General features: G+C 37.1%; 1 protein-coding gene across 1 annotated transcript; it reads right to left on the bottom strand.

Moving 5' to 3' along the window:
• Positions 1–4,178: 4,178 nt before the first annotated feature.
• On the bottom strand, positions 4,179–5,009 carry LOC6050215 (chymotrypsin-2). The gene has a single exon (XM_001866821.2). It carries the CDS (start codon positions 5,003–5,005, stop codon positions 4,217–4,219), a length of 789 nt encoding a protein of 262 aa, XP_001866856.1. The 5' UTR covers positions 5,006–5,009; the 3' UTR covers positions 4,179–4,216.
• Between the last annotated feature and the right edge of the window lie 20,600 nt (positions 5,010–25,609).

Raw genomic sequence — 25,609 nt, 5'->3', positions numbered from 1 at the left:
CTGTTGTTGGAATTTTGAAGAAGGTGAAAATTTTGTTACTTTTGAAATTTGGATCAGATTTCAGCGTTACTTGTATCATGTAAAATCAAAATTATTTGTTTATATACAAGACGAGCAAGTGAAATCAGCAAATGAGCAGATGAGAAGATGAGATGATGGAAGATGAGAAGATGAGAAGATGAGAAGATGAGAAGATGAGAAGATGAGAAAATGAGAATATGAGAAGATGAGAAGATGAGAAGATGAGAAGATGAGAAGATGAGAAGATGAGAAAATGAGAAGATGAGAAGATGAGAAGATGAGAAGATGAGAAGATGAGAAAATGAGAAGATGAGAAGATGAGAAGATGAGAAGATGAGAAGATGAGAAGATGAAAATATGAGAAGATAAGAATATGAGAAGATGCGTAGATGAGAAGACAATTAAAAGGGCAGATTATATAAGTTTGAAAACATAACTCAACATCCTACTAGGTGAATCCATCCTCAGCATCCCAAGATCACATGCGTATGCGCGGCATCTTGCGTTTCCAATCAAGGATGCTGGCAATCGCCTCCAAAATAAAAGTTACCCCTTTTTTTTCAAATATAACTTTAGCGTTCCTTACTTCGCTGGGTGCTTCTGTGTGCGAGTGCGCCGCACCAAATTTCCCAATTTATATTTAACCCTTTTCACAAGAAGACGCAACGGAACCCCCCTCGAGGCGCTTGATCCTGGCCCAAGAAGAAGCAGCAGAAGAAGAAGCGTCCTTTGAATACATAAAACAAACGTACGATTCGGGCTGCGTCGACTTCACCTGCCGTTGCCTTGCCGGCGGCACCTCGTCCTTTCCGCATCATTCTGGGGCCAAAGGGATGCTGCTTAGAGATGAAAAATAAAAGTTAAAATGAGCGTAGCGAAGGAGTTACGCGAGAGCTTTTGCCCAACTTGGCCAAAGACAAATAGACTCCCGCACGCTTCGTGTCTGGGGAAGAGTTTTTAGTTTGTTTGCACTCCCCCTAAACCACCTTCCCAGCCCGCAAGTTGGGACTTGGGAAAATGGGTTTGAGACTGGGAGTACGAATTTTCGGCCATGATGGTGCCAGCTCAAGTCATACGTTTTCCGGTGTAGATCTTGTCCTGGAGAAGGCGGAGATGAATTGGGGCGGCGTTAGGGGAAACAGTTTCATTTGGGACTCGAAAATGAACGGTGGGAAATTCGTTGAAGATTAATTTAAAAATGATCTGCTCAGCTTCACAACTGTTAATCTGCTTAACTGATAAACCACTCTAACATTCTGCTCATATTCTTATCTGCTCAACGCTTCAAATATTCATCTGGTCAACTGCTCAACAGCTCAACTACTCAACTGCTGAACAGCTTAACTGCTTCATTGTTCAACCACTCAATTGCTCCAGCGACTGCCAATTGCTCATCTTTTCAACTGCAAGACGGCCAACTGCTTAACTGCAAACTTATTAACTGCTCAACAAGTTATCTACACTGCTGCCTATGTACTTAACTACTACTGCTTAACTGCTGAACTGCTCAAAAGCATAACTGCTCAACTGTTCAACTACTAAAATGCACAACTTTTTACCTGTTGAACTGACCAACTGCTTAACAACTTAACTATTGTTCAACCATTCAACTGCTCAAATGCCTAACTACTGAACTGCAAAACTGCCAACTGCTCTACTGCAAACTTATTAACTGTTCAACTGCTCAACAAGTTATCTACTCTGCTGCTTATATACTTAACTGCTCAACTGTTCAACTGCTCAACCGCTCACCTGCTCATCTGCTCAATTGCTCATCTGCTCATCTGCTCAACTGCCACTGCTTAACTGCTGAGCTGCTCAACTGTTCAACTACACAACAGCACAACTGTACAACTGTTTGACTATTGAACTACAATGACAAATCAAACAACGATCAACAATTTATCTTCTCATCTCTTACCTGTTCATCTGCTGAAACACTCAACTGCCTAACTGCTTAACTATTTACTGCTCAACCGCTCAAATGCCGTCAGCTAACTGCTCAGTAACCGAACTGAAAAAAACTGCCTACTGCTCAATTCCTCGACAAATCATCTACTATTTTGCTCATATTCTGCTGCTATTCTGCCCAACTGCTCAACTGCTTAACTTTTAAACAGCTTAACTGCTCTATTGTTCAACTACTCAACTGCACAACTGCCAAACTGTTGAACTACAATGACAAATCAAACAACGATCAACAATTTATCTTCTCATCTCTTACCTGTTCATCTGCTGAAATACTCAACTGCCTAACTGCTTAACTATTTACTGCTCAACCGCTCAATTGCCGTCAGCTAACTGCTCAGTAACCGAACTGAAAAAAACTGCCTACTGCTCAATTCCTCAACAAATCATCTACTATTTTGCTCATATTCTGCTGCTATTCTGCCCAACTGCTCAAATGTTTAACTTTTAAACAGCTTAACTACTCTATTGTTCAACTACTCAACTGCACAACTGTCTAACTGTTGAACTACAATGACAAATCAAACAACGATCAACAATTTATCTTCTCATCGCTTACCTGTTCATCTGCTGAACTGCTCAACTGCCTGACTGCTTAACTATTTACTGCTCAACCGCTCAATTGCCGTCAGCTAACTGCTCAGTAACCGAACTGAAAAAACTGCCTACTGCTCAATTCCTCAACAAATCATCTACTATTTTGCTCATATTCTGCCCAACTGCTCAATTGCTTAACTTTTGAACAGCTTAACTGATCTATTGTTCAACTACTCAACTGTACAACTGTCAAACTGTTGAACTACAATGACAAATTAAACAACGATCAACAATTTATCTTCTCATCGCTTCCCTGTTCATCTGCTGAACTGCTCAACTGCCTAACTGCTTAACTATTTACTGCTCAACCGCTCAATTGCCGTCAGTTAACTGCTCAGTAACCGGACTGCAAAAACTGCCTACTGCTCAATTCCTCAACAAATCATCTACTATTTTGCTCATATTCTGCTGCTATTCTGCCCAACTGCTCAACTGCTTAACTTTTAAACAGCTTAACTGCTCTATTGTTCAACTACTCAACTGCACAACTGTCTAACTGTTGAACTACTGAACTGCTCAAATACTTAACTGCGCTACTGCTTGCTGCCAACTGCTCAACTAAACAACTTATCAACTGCTCAGTAAATCATCTACTCTGCTGTTCAAATAATTAACTGCTCAACTGTTCAACTGCTCAACTACTCATTTGCTGAACTAATCAACTGATCGTTTATAAGCAAACGATGTAATAATGTTTTTTTATAATTCACTAACTTGTCCAACTCAATAGCTCAACTGCTTTTTTGTGTTTTATGTTTTATATATTTATGTTTTCGGTTAATTTTTCGTTTTAAGAAAATCTCTCAATTTTCAACTAAATCAACTTTTCAAACACCGTTTCCCGCCGTCTTCAGTGCCGAGGTCCTTGAAACTCGCGCAAAAGGATGTAAATGAGATAAAATTTCGCCGCTACTCTCCCGAGTTGTTTAATTTTTAATATTATTTCGTATATCTCTGTCTTCATCTCCGGCTAAGACAGCATCTCCTGTCTTGAGGGTTCACCGTGGCGTTCTTCCTGATGAGTAGAGGCACACACACTCATACACAGCTTTGTTTCCAATGACAGCATCATCAACGTTTTGCGAGCTTGGAAGTCTTGGCCGGGGAAATCTTCTCGCCTCCACAACCCATTATTAATATATTTAAGAAGTGCTCGTCTTGCTCTTTATCAATATTTCGCCCGTTTTTTATATCATATCACCATGGCGTAGGTTCTTCGGGCCCCAAGAACACGGCGAGGCAGCAGAGGAGATATCGTTTAATCAGCAATGGGACTCCGCTCGGACGACGACGACGACGACGACAATGATGGCCGGAGGGAGTTCCGCGAAAGGATGCTGCGCTGATAACGAACGCTGAATGGGGACATTAATTTCGAGCAGAGTTCTCTCGGGGAAGGGAGGGGAAGATTTTTAACGATTATTTTACGTTTCTTGGACGCACGTTTCGAGGCGCAACATTTTATGATTCATTTGAGGGTATTTATAATGATCGTTGGCAGCAGTCAGCAAAAGCAAGAAGCGATTTGAGGTAACAAAGTTAAGGGGGAAGATTTGAGGGAAAGGGGTTCAGCAAAATTACTGTTCTACAACTTTTGTCTGTATCGTATCTTCAATTTTTTATTATCTCTTTAGTTCAAACTTCCTGTTTTATCCTCAATCCAATCCACAAATTCAGAAACACGTGCAAACACACTTGGAAACCCTACAGCGCAACCATGTTTACTTCCAAAATTGACCACACCAACCAGCAGCGGATTCTGTCCTGAAACCACCAACGGACCTCCGGAATCACCTTGACACCCCGATCGTCCATCCTTTCCAATGGCACAGATCGTCGAATGTATGATGACCTCCTCGAAGTAAGTCTTCACACACAGCTTATTACTGATCACATTCATACGAACGTACTGCAAAAACGGCGAATACTCCAGCGGTCCATCAGTCGTCTTGCCCCAACCGCTCACGACAACCCCCTGGTTCAAAAAGTCTTCATCGGTTCTTGCCAACGCAATCGGTTGCACATAATAGTTGAACTCCAACACGTAGGGAAGCTTCACCAACCCAACGTCGTTTGTCGTTTTGCCATCGATTGTTTGGAAATTTTCGTGCACCACAAACTCACTGCTCAAACAGATCAAACACCGCGAACAGTTGAACTCGATGGTGCCCAAATGCACCAGCGCAGATTCAGCGCCCTCCAGGCAGTGGGCTGCCGTTAGGATCCAGCGATCACTTATGAGGCTTCCACCGCAGGAGCTGGGATGCGGCGGAACTTCTGGCTTGAACATCATGCTTAGGCGCGCCTGGTACGGAAACTGGCCGGGAGAGGCCTGTTGGCCGTTGATGATCCGGAGCTGACTGAAGCAAGTCGCAGCTGCTACCGAGAGCGCAGAGATGATGATCACTTTGAGCCACATGGTGAGAAAATAATTGCTTTTCAGAAAAGGTACAGCTTTTATACTTAACACTAAAGCCATAAAGATAGATGTTAAAGTACTTCATGTGTTTTGCCATAAAGTGAGATGCCTACATGCATAAAAAAGTTAGATCCGCACATTTGTTGTAAAATTGATTTGTTCACTTTGTTACAAGTTTTTCAGGTTCATCGACAAGTACATTAGCACTGGAACGCCCAACGCATATCCAACTTACACGGACGCCCAAGCCTCCCAAAAAAGGTGGAACGATAACTTCAACTCGCTGGTTCTCGGGCATTACTCAACCAATCGGGACGATTCTTGTTTCCAGTGATTTGTAAGAATATCCAGATGATCCTAAAATTTTGTAGAACTTGGTTTGAACACATCTGTAACTTCTGCGACCGAAAATATCGTTCCACCTTTTTTTTAAATGACTGCCTCCTCGGAATTCTTGGCGATTTTTTTTACACACGAACATGAAAAAGTTAAAACGATGTTCTCGGTCTCAGAAATTAAAAAAAATTGGTTGAGTAATGCCCGAGAACCATCGAGTTGAAGTTACCGTTCTAACTTTTTTGGAGCCTTGGACGTTGGAATGTTAATAGTAGTTTATGCAACAAGTTGCAAAAAGAGGATTTTTTCAGCACGAGTCGTACATTTATCCAACGAGGTTCACCGAGTTGGATAAATACGAAGAGTGCTGAAAAATCAAGTTTTGCAACGAGTTCCATACAACATTTTTTGCAATTCCAAAAAACACACACTGAGTGAAATTATATGTCAAATTATCATGTATTTATATAATGTATAAATATAATAAATCGTTCAAACCAAAAAAATGTTGAAAAGTGTAACTTTTCGAAACAAGTGCTGAAAAGTTCAACTTTTCAGCACCCATTTGAGTGCTGAAAAGTAGAACTTTTCAGCATTTATTTTGAAAAATGTTGCTATTCGATTCTGTTATTTTTGGTACAGAAAAGTAGGCTATTTCGTCGTTCAAGAATGTCAGGAAAAGTAAGTAGTTTCACGACGGAATTGCGAAAAAGAAGTTTTTCTGAGTTTTACTTGCTAATTCAGAAATTCCATTTGAAAAGATCCTAAACCGAAAAAAGTTCTCCGATCGGGCTTAAACATTTTCTGGGCGTTCCTTGGCCAAAATAATTAGATTCATATTTTTTTTGTTTGGCCATTAGGGTGACATACATCGTGCTAGGGTAGTTCAAAAAATGTTGACTTTCGTAATTTTCGCTTAAACCACCGCATCGCCGATTTTTTTGTTTTATTATGTGAAATTGTCCGAGAAATGCGATAAAAATATGTTCAGACATAGGCTCTTTGGTCCAGACACGGTCAAAACGCCATTTTAAGTTTTCATACGATTTTTTTCAAATGTTTAGCTAGATTTTTGAGACTTTTTACTATTTTTCTCAAATAACTAAACTAATCACTAGGGTTAGTGAAATTTCACAATTTCGCGAACAGCGTGAAATCAGTGAAATTTTGCTCCCGTGAAATTTTATGTTTCTGTGAAACAGTAACGATTTCCTCAATATATTGTATCAAACTCAAATAAGAATAAAACTAATCTTAGGAACTGCCATAGAATTAAGCCAGTGAATACCCTTGTTCAACTACTAATAAAGGGATAGTGAATTTTGACATTTTTGCGGACGGTGTGCAATTCTTGAAATTTATCAATTTTCTCATTTTTTTTTTTTTCAAATAACATCATAAGAAATATTTTAACCATAAAGACTATTTAAGTAAATTTTAATAGTTTTCAATTGAAAAGGTTGATATGAACCATTCAAAGAATTGTTTAGATTTTTGAAGTTTTTTTTTTTTTTAAACTAACAAAATTTAGTAATATTTTCATTCGCTGGAGTAAAAATTTTACTACTGTTTTATTTGAAAGGAATAATTTCAATTTTTTTATAAGAATCACGCTTTGTTTTGCTGTAAATAAAATGAAGAGCAAACATTTCTGAATTTTTTCAGAGTCCTGTTTGATTTTAATGATAATTGATTATGTTGGTGGATGATTCCCGTGAAAGTTAAAAATACCACCTTTTTAAATTTCTGTTATTATTTCGAATACGAATTTCGATTCCGTTACAAATTATAGTATTTTTCCCATTGATTTTAAATTTAGTTTTAGAAAAGAGAGATGAAAAACTTAAACACTTTTTTCAATGGGCTAAATGTCGCAGAAAATTCAATTTATTTTACTCATTTTGGCTGGAAAGGATTGTTAAATCTTGCTTTGATATGATATTCAATAACATGTGATGTGATAAAACAGAAACAAATCAGCGAAACCTTTTTAGCTAAATTAGTCGAATACTAAAAAACAGTTAAATTAATGAGAATACGCATTTTGTTCCAAAATATTAATATCCCATGCATAAACCAGATGGAAACTTTTTTTTGAATTTTAGGATTTTTTTTGTGTCGCGTTCAAATTTAGTGATGTTTTTTTGTTTATTGATGATGAATATATAATGAAGCATAAAAAGTAGTTTCTGTGATATAAAAAAAAGATTTTCAGAGTTATTATAACATTTTTCACGTTCCGCGAAATTGGCGTGAAATTTGGTGTTTTGAAATGAAGGTCCCCGTGAAATTTGCTATTTTCGAGCGTGAAAAATCTTTAAGCCTACTATTCACCTTTATTTTGCGTCTATGACAGCTAAAATCAGATGAAATGACGCGGAGTTACGATTCTCTTTAAAAGGTAATTTATGCAAAAAATGACGAAAATTGCCATTTTTCGAACCACCCTAGCACAAAGAGGTCACCCTAATGGCCAAACAAACAAATACAAGTTTAATTATTTTGGCCAAGGAACCCCCAGAATGTTTTGAGCCCGTTCGAAGAACTTTTTTTCGGTTTAGGCTCCTTTCAAATGGAATTGCTGAATTAGTATACGATTGTCAATGTTGACGAATGAAACTACTGTGAAATTGTCTGATCTTTAAAAAATATAAAAAAAAACAGACAAGCATATAATTATCTTAATTACAAGTTGCATTTAAACGTAAGCTGTTCTAGAAAAATAATATAAAAAAACGTTACTTAATCCACCTTTAGGTGGTTACCGCCTTCCTCGCATTTAAAGGGTGCTATCCAAAATGCAAAAAGTGCGTAAATAACACTTAAGTGCTTATAACTTTTGATAGGGTTGTCAGATCTTCAATGTTTTGGACGCGTTAGAAAGGTCTTTTGAATACCCATCCTGCGATATGTCGCATGAGAGATCCGGACAACGTTTCCATCAAAATATCTGAGATCCGGCCTCCAAAAAGTGCATAAGTAACTCTGAAGTGCTTATAGCTTTTGATAGGATTGTCAGATCTTCAATGTTTTGGACGCGTTGGAAAGGTCTTTTGAATACCTATCCAACAATAGGTTGCATGAGAGTTCCGGACAACGTTTTCATCAACATATCTGAGATCCGGCCTCCAAAAAGCGTATAAATAACACTTAAGTGCTTATAACTTTTGATAGATTTGTCAGATCTTCAATATCTTGGACGCGTTGGAAAGGTCTTTTAAATACTTTTCTAAAAATATATAGCATGACGGGTTTTCTTACAAAAACCACCCTTTTTACAATCTTCCGGACTTTTGTTAAACTCGTTTTTTTTAGCATAACTTTTGAAGTACTTAACTTAACTTTATCATTTTTAATAGCGACTTATGGGACCCCAAGACGGATTGAATGACGCCAAAACGGACAAAATCGGTTCAGCCAATGTCGAGATAATCGAGTGACAATTTTTTGATCAACATCCCACCACACACACAGACATTTGCTCAGAATTTGATTCTGAGTCGATAGGTATACATGAAGGTGGGTCTAGGAGGTCTAATTGAGAAGTTCATTTTTCGAGTGATTTTATAGCCTTTCCTCAGTAACGTGAGGAAGGCAAAAAGCTTACGGAAGATTTTTCATTCAGTCTTTCACAAAATATAGATTTTTAAATATTTGATTATTTTTTTTAATATTCGGGTTATTCTCTACCAACTCACAAGATATCGAGGAAAGTTGCTCAAACCCCTCTTCGATTTGCGTGAAACATTGTCTTAAGGCAGGCCTGTCCAACGTCCGGCCCGCGGGCCGGATCTGGCCCGTGAAGCCATTTTATCCGGCCCGCGACGGCTTTTCAAAATAGTTCTATGATCGGCCTGTTCATTAATTGTAAATATATTTAGTGTCAAAATTTAAAAGATAATCTTGAGATCTGATATTTTAACGAAACATTAGTTTGTTTAGTTTTTGATTTTGACATAAAATGTTGCTAATTCAACGTTTTGTTAGGATTTTGCCTTTGTATTTTTTGCCTTCCTCACTGAGGTAAGGCTATAATCCTGCTCTAAAATTGAACTTTTTATTAAAAGCTCGAAAACCCACCTTGATGTATACATATCGACTCAGAATCGAAAACTGAACAAATGTCTGTGTGTATGTGTGTGTGTATGTGTGTGTGTATGTGTGTGTGTATGTGTGTGTGTATGTGTGTGTGTATGTGTGTGTGTATGTGACCAATAATGTCACTCAGTTTTCTCAGCACTGGCTGAACCGATTTTGACCAAACCAGTCGCATTCGACTTGGTTTAGGGTCCCATACGGTGCTATTGAATTGTTTGAAGTTTCGATAAGTAGTTCAAAAGTTATGTATAAAAATGTGTTTTCGCAAATTTTTGGAAGATGAATAAATGACAGTAAACTGAACCAAACATCATCATGTTATACATAGTTATTTAGGTAATTGAAAGACCTTTCCAACGAGTCCACAACATTGAAGATCTGGCAACCCTGTCTCGAGTTATAACCACTTAAGTGATATATATGTACTTTTTTGTAGCCGGATCTCATTTAAATGTATGTAAACAATGTCCGGATCCATCATCCGACCCATCGTTGGTTAGGTAATCAAAAGACCTTTCCAACGAATCTACAATATTGAAGATCTGGCAACCCTGTCTCGAGTTATGACCACTTAAGTGATATATATGTACTTTTTTGTAGCCGGATCTCACTTAAATGTATGTAAACAATATCCGGATTCATCATCCGACCCATCGTTGGTTAGGTAATTAAAAGACCTTTCCAACGAGTCCTAAACATTGAAGATCTGGCAACCCTGTCTCGAGTTCTGACCACTTAAGTGATATTTATGTACTTTTTTGTAGCCGGATCTCACTTAAATGTATGTAAACAATATCCGGATCCATCATCCGACCCATCGTTGGTTAGGTAATCGAAAGACCTTTCCAACGAGTCCACAACATTGAAGATCTGGCAACCCTGTCTCGAGTTATGACCACTTAAGTGATATATATGTACTTTTTTGTAGCCGGATCTCACTTAAATGTATGTAAACAATATCCGGATCCATCATCCGACCCATCGTTGGTTAGGTAATCAAAAGACCTTTCCAACGAGTCCAAAACATTGAAGATCAGGCAACCCTGTCTCGAGTTATGACCACTTAAGTGATATATATGTACTTTTTTGTAGCCGGATCTCACTTAAATGTATGTAAACAATATCCGGATCCATCATCCGACCCATCGTTGGTTAGGTAATCGAAAGACCTTTCCAACGAGTCCTAAACATTGAAGATCTGGCAACCCTGTTTCGAGTTATGACCACTTAAGTGATATATATGTACTTTTTTGTAGCCGGATCTCACTTAAATGTATGTAAACAATATCCGGATCCATCATCCGACCCATCGTTGGTTAGGTAATTAAAAGACCTTTCCAACGAATTCTAAACATTGAAGATCTGGCAACCCTGTCTCGAGTTCTGACCACTTTAGTGATATTTATGTACTTTTTTGTAGCCGGATCTTACTTAAATGTATGTAAACAATGTCCGGATCCATCATCCGACCCATCGTTGGTTGAGTAATTAAAAGACCTTTCCAACGAGTCTTAAACATTGAAGATCTGGCATCCCTGTCTCGAGTTCTGACCACTTAAGTGATATTTATGTACTTTTTTGTAGCCGGATCTCACTTAAATGTATGTAAACAATATCCGGATCCATCATCCGACCCATCGTTGGTTAGGTAATTAAAAGACCTTTCCAACGAGTTCTAAACATTGAAGATCTGGCAACCCTGTCTCGAGTTCTGACCACTTAAGTGATATTTATGTACTTTTTTGAAGCCGGATCTCACTTAAATGTATGTAAACAATATCCGGATCCATCATCCGACCCATCGTTGGTTAGGTAATCGAAAGACCTTTCCAACGAGTCCACAACATTGAAGATCTGGCAACCCTGTCTCGAGTTATGACCACTTAAGTGATATATATGTACTTTTTTGTAGCCGGATCTCACTTAAATGTACGTAAACAATATCCGGATCCATCATCCGACCCATCGTTGGTTAGGTAATCGAAAGACCTTTCCAACGAGTCCACAACATTGAAGATCTGGCAACCCTGTTTCGAGTTATGACCACTTAAGTGATATATATGTACTTTTTTGTAGCCGGATCTCACTTAAATGTATGTAAACAATATCCGGATCCATCATCCGATCCATCGTTGGTTAGGTAATCGAAAGACCTTTCCAACGAGTCCACAACATTGAAGATCTGGCAACCCTGTCTCGAGTTATGACCACTTAAGTGATATATATGTACTTTTTTGTAGCCGGATCTCACTTAAATGTATGTAAACAATATCCGGATCCATCATCCGACCCATCGTTGGTTAGGTAATCGAAAGACCTTTCCAACGAGTCCTAAACATTGAAGATCTGGCAACCCTGTCTCGAGTTCTGACCACTTAAGTGATATTTATGTACTTTTTTGTAGCCGGATCTCACTTAAATGTATGTAAACAATATCCGGATCCATCATCCAACCCATCGTTGGTTAGATAATCGAAAGACCTTTCCAACGAGTCCACAACATTGAAGATCTGGCAACCCTGTCTCGAGTTATGACCACTTAAGTGATATATATGTACTTTTTTGTAGCCGGATCTCACTTAAATGTATGTAAACAATATCCGGATCCATCATCCGACCCATCGTTGGTTAGGTAATTAAAAGACCTTTCCAACGAGTTCTAAACATTGAAGATCTGGCAACCCTGTCTCGAGTTCTGACCACTTTAGTGATATTTATGTACTTTTTGTAGCCGGATCTTACTTAAATGTATGTAAACAATGTCCGGATCCATCATCCGACCCATCGTTGGTTGAGTAATTAAAAGACCTTTCCAACGAGTCTTAAACATTGAAGATCTGGCATCCCTGTCTCGAGTTCTGACCACTTAAGTGATATTTATGTACTTTTTTGTAGCCGGATCTCACTTTAATGTATGTAAACAATGTCCGGATCCATCATTCGACCCATCGTTGGTTAGGTAATCGAGAGACCTTTCCAACGAGTCCTAAACATTGAAGATCTGGCAACCCTGTCTTGAGTTCTGACCACTTAAGTGATATTTATGTACTTTTTTGTAGCCGGATCTCACTTAAATGTATGTAAACAATATCCGGATCCATCATCCGACCCATCGTTGGTTAGATAATCAAAAGACCTTTCCAACGAGTCCACAACACTGAAGATCTGGCAACCCTGTCTCGAGTTATGACCACTTAAGTGATATATATGTACTTTTTTGTAGCCGGATCTCACTTAAATGTATGTAAACAATATCCAGATCCATCATCCGACCCATCGTTGGTTAGGTAATTAAAAGACCTTTCCAACGAGTCCTAAACATTGAAGATCTGGCAACCCTGTCTCGAGTTCTGACCACTTAAGTGATATTTATGTACTTTTTTTTGTAGCCGGATCTTACTTAAATGTATGTAAACAATGTCCGGATCCATCATCCGACCCATCGTTGATTAGGTAATCGAGATACCTTTCCAACGAGTCCACAACATTGAAGATCTGGCAACCCTGCCTCGAGTTCTGACCACTTATGAGCCCTTGAGTGATATGTGTGTTTTTTTTTATCAAATTTGTGTCCAAATCCATCATATTACATATCACCCTTTGTTGGAAAAGAGTGAGGAAGGCACCAACCACATAGGTGGATTAAGTTAGTTTTTGTTTCTTGAAGTGTTGGCTGTTTTTACTTCTTAATGAATTGTTACATATTTGAAGATTTTGATTGAAATTGAATTTTCATAAATGAGTAAGCAAAAATAATGTATTTTTTCAGAAAATCTTTTTAATTATAAAGTTAGCTGGATCAAAACTTCAAAAAAGCAAATTAATCTTATCAAAATTAAAGATCACTGTACATATTTTTCAAATATTAAAAAATCTTTCAAAATAAGTCAAGAAATCAGACAGCATTTTTTTCAATTAACTTCAATAATTATAAGAAAATTTAAGAATGAAAAATTAAAAACTATCAGATATTTATTTTTCTCCAGTTTTTCTAAATTTTGTGACTTTGAAAACATTTTGAAATGATTTGTAAAATATTTAAATAAAGGTGCAGAACAACGCAAAAATTGATTTTTTTCGTAAAGAAGATTTGAATCCAAGTTGCGTTTCAATAAATGTTATCCTGTCTCGTTGATTTTTCAAACATAAAAAAAATGGCAGCAACGGAAATTGAATGTTTTTTTTTGTTTTCTTGTTAATGATATCAGGGTATTTAATGTTATTCCACAAAAAAAATTCAATACAATTTCACAAGTTTATTTATTTATTTATTTTTTTTTTTTGAACTTTTATCAACATTAGTTCAGGCCCGCCACTGTTTCGAAAAATCAGATCTGGCCCGCAGGGCCAAAAGGTTGGGCACCCCTGTCTTAAGAGTACCCTTTAACGAGTTATCGCAATTTTACGAAAAGAAAGTTCTGACAAAAAAAAAAAAAACAAAAAAAGGTACCTATTAAAAAAGTCACAAAGACATGATGATGTTTTTAAATCAAATAACTTGTAATTGTCTGCTCTAAAACTTTGTTCAACATTGTTTCACTCTAAAAAATAACCATGCAAAGTTAGAAAAAACACGAAATTTTTTAATGAAAAATGTTGCTCTAAATGAAAAATATGACCCTTCTGAGTTTTTGCGAATTCGAAAAGTACAATAAATTTTTCATAAATCGTCCCAAAAAAATTACAGTCGAATAAAGAAAATTGGCAGATTTTCAGATTTCCTGTGAGTTGGCGGACAATCACCCATGAGTAAATTTTAATTTTTCAGTATCGAAAAAAATACCAAAATACAATAAATTTCCAAAAGCTTCTATTCCAATGAAGATTCATTGAATTTTGCATTTTTTTCAACTAAACCCTATGTAATATTACACCCTGAAACATGTAGCCCACCATTATGGGAAACCTACTTGACTGAAATGTCAAGCTCATATGGGTTTGAATCCCGGTGCTTTTGTATGCTATTTTATCATCGGATTGTTTGCTGTGTAAGCTATTTGCATTTCTTTTTTATTTATTTGTGGAGACTTTTATCTAATTTAAGCATTAATTTCAATTTATTTGTACATTTTAAGATCTTAACTACCCGGTAAAAAATGTGTGTTTGTGGTTGTCCCACCAAATATTAAAATGTTGGTTGATACTTAATTTTAGAACAAATTTTACATTAGAGTTTTCTGGAAGAATTATATGAAACTTCATACCCCTTTAGCAGTCGCGTACGTGTACTTTGCAAAGACTTTTGAAAGAAACGTCAAACTCGCGACTGCCGAAGGGATAATTTATTGCTGAACTGACAAAATGTCACGAAAATGTGACATTTTCCACAAACACTCACGCTTGCTCTTCCCAACCATCCAAAGCATTGTAAATATCATCACACCAACGTTCATCGTCCAACACTCGAGCTAATTTATGTTTCTCGCTGGCATGCCATCAAAAACTGACATGCACTGAAATAAGTAAAGAAAGAAAAAAAAAGTCCTACCAAAACAACCTTAATACCACCCTCCAAACGTCTACCTCTTGAGAGTCTAGAAAAAAAATCGATCACACGCGTTCATCGAAGCTTCCCTGTTTCCTGGGCCGACCCCCACAACCTTCGAGGACGTTATTTCCGGACCGTAACTTTGCTCCGAAACTCATATTCATTAGCAGACCACCCCCCTTCCTCAAAGTCCTGAACCCAAACTCATTTTCTTCTTTTTCGTCTTGTTTCGGCCCCGTCATCTTCCCGCACGAGAAAAAGTTCGATTTTCCTCCCCCACCCACTTTGCTCCCAAAAAAAAACAGTCTTCATCATCACCCCCAACCCGACAACACACACGCAACGCCCGATGCTGGTCCACGTGGCCTGTGATCCTTGCAGCGGGTGGATGCTGTGACCAAGAGGAAAAAGAAGAAGCAGGAAAGAAGAAAAAATAACACCGAACCCAAAAACGAAAGTAAAATAAATTAAAATCCTAAAATGTGCGTCATTAATTCCAAAGTCAAACAAAGATGAAGCAATAAAGTTTTTCATCCGTGTATGGACGCGATGGCGCAAATACACACGTACAGCGAGTGGCACACATACACTCGAGAAGAAAAAAAGGTCGACGCGTAAGTGTGAGTAAGAAAATGAAGAAGAAGCCCACACAAAAAAACGTCTAGGATTTTAATTCAACTCACTCTCCCTTTCGCGCGAGTTGTGTATATGTAAATGTGTGTTAAATTAAAAAAAAAACTTTTTATTTTTCCGTTCCTCGACCTTAAGAAAAAGATTCATCGTCATCATCGTCAGACTCATTTTCGCTTGTGCTGTTTTTTTCCACATCCTTGCAAGACGTTTGGGACTTTTTTTATTCTGCGTATTTGCTGTAATGGTCTGCGTAGACGACGACCGTCCCCTCCCGAACTCATCAAGGAGCAAATCTACGCCGGCCGGGGATCGACCGTCATCCTAGGTTTATTTTATTCGTTTTTTCATTCATTCTGTGTTTTTTTTTGGTCCTAGCTCGCGCGTCACGTTCTGCTGCTCTACATATTGATTTTATTAATAAGTGGTCCCCGGGCTCGTCATTGGCAGCATTCGGTTGATGCGGATGATGGGTGGGTGATCTTTGAGGAGAAGGGAACTGGTATTGAGATTTGAATGATTTTGATTAGCTTGTTCGGAGAAGCTGTTGAAATGATTTCCTTGAATGGATTCTTTGCTCATTGAAATTTATAATCAAAAAGTCTATAATTGTAATTCAGTCATATATAAATGTAAGTCGTGATCATAACCATTTTAGACTTGTTTACCATAAAATGCTATTTACACAAAGCATTTCTCCCAATTATGAGTATTGTTCGGATATTGAATGTGATTAAATGGCTTACTGACAATTAATTTGGCAGATATGATTAATTTAAAAAAAAAAAATATTATGTTTGTTCATAAATGTCTCGATAAAATATTGGCAGCTGTTCAAACAATGACACAAACAAATATTCGAAAATTGAAAGTACAAAAAGTTGATATCCCAAGTAACATTTTTTTTCCAGGAGTTCTACAAGAGCTTTTCAAGATAGCTACAGCATAGCAGTTTGGACCGCGGTAGGATAAAACTCTCTTCAAGTACTCTTCCAAACTCCTGAAGAAGTTTTGAAGAGAATTTTATCCTACCGCGGTCCAAACTGCTGTGCTGTAGCTATCATGAAGAGCTCTTGTAGAACTCCTGGAAAAAAATGTTACTTGGGATGGGACTATCCATAAACCACTTAGACACTTTGGGGGGGGGGGGGGTATGGCGATTGTCCACGCTCCATTTTGATTTGTTTTAGGGACTTAAAAAGAATATCTGTGAACTCGATGGAATCAACAAAACAAATCAAGAAAAAAAAATTTAATGCACAGTACCAATATTAGAGGTGACATTGTATCTGGTGGTAAAATTCGGTCATACAAAAAGGCTGAAATTTGTTTGACCCAGTCTAACCCCCGGAGCTAATGTTAACTCTGATGACTCTACTGAAAAAAAAGTTTCCATTTAAATCAATTTCTGAAAACACAAATTTAGGCGTTTTATAAATTGTTTTTTTATTGTCTGAATTAGACAATTGAAGTCGATTAACATTTTATCATTTTTTTCTTTTTCTTTTTTTAATCTTCATATTTTGACTTTGGATATCGGAACAATAGTTGTTGTTCTTTGGAACAATGGATAGATTTTCAGCATCCACCATAAAATGCTTGAAAACGGTGCATTGTATCGAAAAAATAAATTTTCACTTAAATTTGCAAATTTGAGTCTTCTTTTAAAATGTATATTTTAATTTGTGGCCAAAAAAACAACCATTTTTTGTCTTCTTTTGTCATGGAGAAGTTCCCTAAAACGTTTCAGTCAAAAGAATAAAATACAAATGAAAACTTTTTCGAAAATTTTGGAATAAACAGTCACAACAAAAAGAGAACTTTTTTTTTGAAAAGAGTACTCAATTTTCACTTTTAAAATGAAGAATTTTTTAACGTTTTGAAGGTTTTTCAAGATTCATGTTTTTTTCATGTAAGTGTAATTCTATTTCGTAAATGAAAAAGAGAAAAAAAAGTGATTTTTCTAATAGAGTAGCTTTTCCCTTCCCTTGTATTTTTATTAGAATTTAGCAGTTCTGTTCCAAGATGTTACATTTGCAATTCAGAGATTTGGAGAACCTTTCCCTAGTAACATTTTAGGTTTTAAGTAGGCCATAAAAGCCTATTTAGGCCGTATGAGGGTTTTCAGAACCATGATAAAACCTGTAAGTTTAAAAATGTTACTAGGGTTCAACTGAGATCAATTCATAAGCCTTTGCAGGGAGGGTACATATTTCTACGTATAGATTTTGCTAGCTGATTGCTCTTTTAGAGAAAATAAATTTTGAGAAAAAAAAAAAACCCTAGATCTATGTTTGGCTTAAAAACTAACATCACAGTTGTTGACGGAGGAGTGCTTCGATGAGCGGATTTGTTGACATCCCACTGGAAGTCCTGAAGGTTTTCGTTGCCTTTTCGATGCTTGCGTCGATGGTGTCGACGCCGGCCAGCATGTGTAGATCGTCGGTCGGGTACCACGGGTCCAGGTTGTGCACCATCTTTAGCAGCTTGCTCCCTGACTTTTTCTTACCAGCGATTTTGTCGAAGATACCAAATTGTTTGTAACAAAAATTCACACAAAGGTTTATCCAACTTAAAAACATAAAAGTTAAATTTCTCACAACTGCACGTTCTTTAAAGAAAGGCAATTTTTACATATAATGTTAGCTTTTGATAGAAAAACCAACGACACCTCACATAATTCGACATTTTGGAAAAAAAATACAGCAGGTGAAATGGATAAAATTAAGAAGATATTTTTTCTCAAAAATGCCTTTTCTTGGTAGTTATTCTAGCGGTCGCCAGTATTAAAAAAGAGCCTTAATTCTAATAAAACTTGATTTTTTTTTAATACTTAACAAATCCACAATGTTGTCGTCCCGTAACTTTAATTATAGAACAGCTAATTAACTCATTTTTCTTGCTTCCCTGGCCCTATTCCAGGCAGATCCTTTATCTGATTTACTACATCTCGTTGATATTTGCTTGCCCGGGAAGGACTCTTCGACCCTTCCTCCCTTCCGGAACTCCAACTGGGACTCGCCAACAAATAATGAAAAGCATTAAAACACGAATGGACATCACTCATTCACTTCCCTTTACCTGGTTGAAGCCAGGGCTCGTAAAACAATGACATCTCTTCGTTCTTCGTTTTACAAATAGCATGCAACCCGAAAGGGTTCTTGTTTGAACAGTCCTACGACGAGTCGTCCTGGACGTTCGTAATACCAGCTAATTTAATATCCTTCGTATTTAATTCAAACATTTTTTTCTCTCGTACGTGTGCCCGGCACGAGGTTGCATTCCACGTCAAGCAAACAACACCCCACGTTGGTCCACCTGGTGGTGTCCTGAAGTTCCTGAATCGAGGGGATTCGAAAAAGGGTTGCGTTGAATGAATACACGTGAGGAAAACAATAAAAAACCGGACCTTACCTTGTTTGTTCCATTATCCATCCCTAAGATATTTGAAAAAGGGGTTGCATCCTGGACTGGACATTACTTGATTCCACGTCGAGGAAGAACCGGTTTTTCTTGGACACGAGCCCTTACTCTCCGCGGCTAATAACCGAGAGTATGGTTTAGTAATTGAAAGCAATTATCGGCGGTGTTTTGCGCCTGAGGAGCGGAAAGGGATCCTAATAACTTGGCTTTACAACTTTGAATCCTTCAGGTTCGGGATTTGCTGACCAATTGACCGCTATTGTCCCCGCGTGGTCAGTGAAGTGGTTTCCGCTTGTTTGTTTTTTTTTTTTTTCTTTGTGAGAGCCAAGAACCGGTTCTTGGCGTCCACGTGTCATAATATTTTGTTTGCTTTTGAGTGCGACTTTGGAGGTCCCTATACCGGGAGGACTTTATGAACTCGCTCTCGTGGAAAGGGGTTCGTTCCGTGGGCATTGTCCAGTCGTGTGAAACTGGACAGGGGCTAATAATGTCATATTTATAGTGCAATTAGCCTTTATTTGATTCGTTTTATTACGGTTTATCACACAGGGAAAAGGGAGTTACACGTGTCAAAGGTGGCGCCTAGTGTCCACACCATATTGTATCGAGGGAGAAAGGGTTGCCTGAAGTGGACAAAGTGGTGGTCAATTCATATGATAATGATGGTCAATTTGTTAAGTGATGTTTGCAGTGGGTTGTTTGTTTCGTTTTGTTTTTTCGATTAAAAGGTTTTCCTATTATGATGGGATGGGTGTGAGAGATAATTGGGTTTTTTCAGTGATACGTGATGGTCAGTAGTGGCAAATTAATTGGACAGGATGTGCTGCGTGATCGGGGCTAATGCAGTTCTGGCGTTACGATGACGGAGAGAGGGGTGATGTGTTGACCTGGATGATACATCAGTTTGGTATTTGAAAGTAAAATTAATCGATGCTATCGTGCAACTTAAAGCATTATTAAGTTGTCATTTGAAGAAAATCGTACCATTTCAGAATTAAAACATTCAGTATTAGGACAGCTTGTTCAATCCAAAAGATTTAAGAAAGACCTCCGAGTTATTTAAATTATGGAGAAAGCATGTAATTCCATCGGGCACCTTATGTTTACAGACTCGATAAGGTTCTGAAAAGCGTTTTCAGGTTATGCAAAATATTTCAGTTAAATAAAGATAATCTGCAAATTTGATGGAATTAGCACCAAATCCTTAACCTGCCAAAATAAAATTTCTCCTTTAATCACAATTTGACAAGATTGTTTTCACTGAGACCGTAGTATGTGAGTTAAGATTTGCCCTTTGTGGTCCCAATTTTGAACTACGCCCTATTAAATTATTTGTATTTTCAAAATAGAGTAATGTTTGAAAATCTGCCAATTATATATGAATAATATTAAAAAGTGTTATACTTTTGGCACCTCTTAAGCAGTGACGTTTGTTTAAGAAGAAATCGTTTTCTCTCAGGTTAATCACAAAAAAACTAAACGTAATTCTGAAATTGAACTAAAATTTTAAAATAATAACCCTTGATATTCTACATGGTTTGTGAATAGCCCCTTTTTCCAAAGATTCCATTTCAAAAATGCACCACAATATTTGTTAAGCTCTGTTTTTTTTTTATTTCAAGGAGTCATGAGCAAAGAAAGCTGGGAAACAAAACAATTTCCCATATTTTTTTTCAATTCTTAAATTTATCATCGACAGTCAACGATGATATTCTTTTCAAAACCAACTTGTCTGCTTTCATGGCATTTAAATATTGAATAATTTAATTTATTTGAGTTATTTTTGTGATCAAAAATTAAAATTGTATTAAAAGTTATTAATCAAAACATAAATCAATTTAATATTGGCCAAGGAAATTGTAGTAGAATACTATCAAACAATAATTTTGTTTCATTGAGATTTTCCTACACCCAAAGTTAAAGACCATGCGGATAGTCCTCCCGAAAAGAAACATGAGGAAGGATCTATTTTGCGAGAGTATAAGCCTCTCTTCTTGTTTATTCGTTCATTGAAACAGTTCATCCAATTGAGAGACTTATATCTTATATAAATTCGGAGTCTATGGTAACTATACGACTATTAAGAGAATAACCTACACTTAAAAAAAAAGCTTTTCATTTTTTTAAAGTTGAACTTCCGGAACACTGGATATTTTTAAAACAGTTTGTTGTTTTATTTACTATTAATATGCAGGACTTTAGTTTTTAAATATTTTTTCGTGATTTTATTATTGGGCTTTTTTTTTCAATATTTCAAAAAATAAATTTCAAAATAATCCTAAATGCATAAGGCGTAATAACTAATATGCTACATTCAAAAGATGATAAGTATAACAGTATTCAATGAAATATTATTTCCTAAAAATAAAATAAAATGCTTTAAAGTTTCACACTTGTTTTTTGATATCAAAGAGGTTTTTGTCCTTCGATTTCTTGTAATAAAATTCTTATTGGGTATTGGGTAATGGGTAAACTTTTTTTGTTATAATAAAGTTAAACAAATCAAACCTATCCACATTAACGACCCCCGGGTCTTTTGTGGTCTCTATGGCAAGTTTCTGCTCGAACCTAGGAGTCCGAAGGCTTGAATGGGGAGAGCACCCAAACCTCTTTCTACTCCAAGGAACCTTCCACCCCAGTTTTGAATTGACGACCTTTGGATTGTGAGTCCAACCGCCGCCAGCGACTCCACCGGAGTAGGCTTGGTTTGGTGAGTTGTTTGTACTTGTGGCATGGAGACGACTCCTACACCTGGAATGACTTAACGGCCTAACAACCAAGGCCGGGACCGACATTTTACTTCCTCATCCGATGGAAGGTTGCAGCAGATGGGAATCGAACCCAGAATCATCCGCGCGTATTGGCCAAATTAAAAAAAAAACCGATTGTTTAGATATGATCACCTAATTAATAAATCAATTTTCCAAACCTACCCTAGTAACATTTTAGGTTTTAAGTAGGCCATAAAAGCTTATTTGGGCCGCATAAAGGTTTTCAGAACTCTGATAAAACCTGTAAGTTTAAAAATGTTACTAGGGTATCAAATCATCATTTTTAAAATGATGAATTTGCAATGTGAAAAAATATTTTTTTTTTTTTTCAAATTTTAACCGGATAGCATTTATGGCATTCGAAATTCGGAAAACTCATCCTCTCCTTGTTTTGTTATCTATTTGGACATCATTTTGCGTACAAATTTTCAAAACTGTGTTATTTGATGAAATTTTACTAAAACTTTAGTTTCAAATTTATTTGGAGGCTATTTGGACATTTTCAAACGAAAATCATGGAAAGTACAATATTTCAGGAACCACTGGAGATGTTCCGTATTTGGCGAGAAGGTTCCATACACCGGGAGAATCGGTCAGAGCCGGCTGGAAATAAACCTATTTCTGTCATGACAATATGGGAGCCAAAGTTCAGCATTTTCATACCCCTATACCCAGGCCTATACGGGACTAAAGAACATCTTGATATTGTTTGCTCATTTCAAACTTATAACAAGATTTTTTACCAGCTATAACAAAATTAATATGCTATAAAGTGTCCGGATTTCGAATTATGTAAAACGCTATTTATGGATTTAAAAATGATTTGCGAAAATCTAGCGAAAATACTCATTATACATACATTAAAGATTCATTTGAAAGAATTATTTGCTTAAAGCACCCATAGGGTTGCGTGTTAAGATTCTACGGAAAAGTGGTTGTTTTATCAAGTTTCTGCAGAGCAATTTGCTTTAAAAAAAATCTGATACATGCATCAGAATCAGGCTGCATCATTTAATCAAAAGCGTTGAAAATGCATGTGGGATATGTTTACAAACAGAGACAATTAAAAGATCAAACTATCAATTTTAAACAAGATAATGAAATTACATGTACGTTAAACTGTAAATGTCCCACTACCGTGGATCAATCCGACCGCGCTTTGGACTCGTAATCCAGTGGCCGCCGGATCGAATCCCGCGATGAGCACCCTAAAATTCTTTGTTTTTTCAACTGTAAAGGTTGAATCAAGGATCATTTACATGTTTCAAAAACTTACCTTTGCTTGATTTGTTTGTCGTCGTACCTGAAATGAGAAAAGTTTACGTATGAAATTCGTGCATGCCAATAATTAGGAATACGCTTATTATGCTAGCTCACGACATTTCCAGAGTTTTTGTATCACCCTGTACCGTTTATGTACAAAAATCCGAATCATGTACATACAATCCAAAAATCGCCCTTTTATTGTTCCTCACATCGCGCATACACATACAATTTCCCGCCACCCTGAACGAGAAACCCTTCCGTATGTCCCTAATTTCCATACACCCCGTATCTACTGCGTGCACGCTAAACACATTACACACATCGCGCGCGCGTTTCTTGCCGACGACCCTCTCCCGGAAAACAATACCTCGTCCTTTTTTTATCCCCGATTCCGATAACTCAACGGAATCCCTGCATCACCCGTAATGTCCTACCGAACCAAAGCCGCATGCAGATGTTGCCACCCCCTTCCACGTACGCAGTCAACAACCCCTATTTGAATGGGGTATGCAAATGAGGACCCGATCCGACATACATGGCAGCGGGCTCTTCGGAACATCGTCGTCGTCGTCCTCGGCACTTGTGGGACCTCATCCCTTAACAGAGCCGTTGTAACACAGCAGCCATATATTAGCATTTAGGCATTCACCGTGTGCCACTGGAAAAGGGGAAAGAAATCTCCCGGAAGAATTCGAAGGAAACTGCGTAGTGAACTAAGGACTTGTGAGAAAAGAAAGGAAATACAACAAGACTCTTCATTGAGAAATGTTCAAATATTTAATATCACTCCTTCGTAAAGGTTCCTTACAAGCTTCAACAACGAAGTAATGGTTCTGGAGAAGGCTTCTTGTTACGGTGGAAGATCAATGGCCCTCTGTAGCAGCTTCATGGATGACGGATACGACTATCTTGAGCCTTTGAGAAGGCCTATAAAAATCATTTTTATAAGACGGTGCACGCGGTGTGTTATGGCGAGAAGGAGAAAGTTAAGGGGGAAAGTAAGATACCTCTATCATGCCTAGAAAGCACGGTTGCGATGTGTCTCCTGAGGACTTTTGAGCCGAAGAACATGTTTTATTGGGTATTTGGACTGATGAGAAGCTTGTTGCGTGAGGGGCGCGTGTGCTCCAGAGGAAAGTTAGGTCCAGGAAGATGGTAATGGGGGTGGATCTTAGGTAAGGGAGAAGGCCTTTATTGGCAGATCTGCTGAATATTCTAACTTCCGCCGGGATTTGATATGTAATCAGTGAAAACAATGTGGGAGCTTAGAAAATTTGAAATTTTTGCATGTTTGAGTGAGTAATTGTAGCAATCTTCATTATTGTTATTTTTTATTTATTCATAAATGTATAAGAAAAAATTTGATTAAACAATCAAACATAAAACAACAGTTGTAATTGAAAACAATTACATGAATATCTTAAGTTCGTAAATGGATTATCCGAAGGTAAACATAAAAAACATAAAAATTAAACATAAAAATTGAGATCTAGAAAAAAGTGAAATTTTATCCATTGAGTTCTCGAATAATCGAGACTGGATTTTAAACAATAAAAAAAATGGATTGTAAACATTGCAGATTAAACATAAAATTGGACATATGGGTAATCCTACGCCAACTCACACAACAGTTGCTCCACCCCCTCTTCGATTTGCGTGAAACTTTGTCCTTAGGAGTAACTTTTGTCCCTGCTCACGAATCCGAGGTCCATTTTTCATATCTTCTTTCATTTTAGAACATGCGAAAAAAGAGGTGTTTTTCAATAAAACCTGAATCGCCTGAGACGATGATAAGATAGAAATTTGGTGTCAAAGGGACTATTATGTAAAATTAGACGCCCAATTTGATGGCGTACTCAGAATTCCGAAAAAAACTTATTTTTCATCGAGAAAAACACTAAAAAAGTTTTAAAAACTCTGGCATTTTCCGTTACTCGACTGTGAAAAAAATTGGAACATGTCATTTTATGGGAAATTTAATGTATTTTTCAAATCTACATTGGGTCATTTTTTCATTTAGAACAAAAAAAAACATTTTAAAATTTCATGTTATTTCTATCTTTGCAGGTTATCTTTGAGAGTGATGAACAATACGTTTTTTTTCGGAATTCTGAGTACGCCTCTAAATTGAGCGTCTAATTTTACATAAAAGTCTCTTTGACACCAAATTTCTATCTCATCACCGTTTCAGGCTGCATTTTTGCCTTCCTCACCTTACTGAGGAAAGGCTATAAAATCACTTGGAAAATGAACTTTTTGATTAGACCTTCTAGACCTACCTTTATTTGTACATATCGACTCAGAATCACCAGCTGAGCAAATGTCTGTGTGTTTGGCTGTATGTAGACATGTGTACCAAATCAATGTCACGGGAATATCTCGTCACAGGCTCAACCGATTTTGGCCGGAATAGTTTTAATTGATCCGTCTTAACGTCCCCTAAGTTGCTATTTACATTCATGCAGTTTTAGCATGTATTTAAAAAGTTATGTTAAAAAAACTGTTTCATATTAATTTAAAATTATGGTAAAAAGGGTGGTTTTTTCATGAAATCCTCACATGTTATATATTTTTAGAAAGAATATGAGAAGA

Source organism: Culex quinquefasciatus, chromosome 2 (genome assembly GCF_015732765.1).
Source record: "Culex quinquefasciatus strain JHB chromosome 2, VPISU_Cqui_1.0_pri_paternal, whole genome shotgun sequence".
In the NCBI taxonomy this organism is placed as follows: domain Eukaryota; kingdom Metazoa; phylum Arthropoda; class Insecta; order Diptera; family Culicidae; genus Culex; species Culex quinquefasciatus.
The sequence above is the reverse complement of the archived record's forward strand: the minus strand, read 5'-3'. Positions and strand labels throughout refer to the sequence as shown.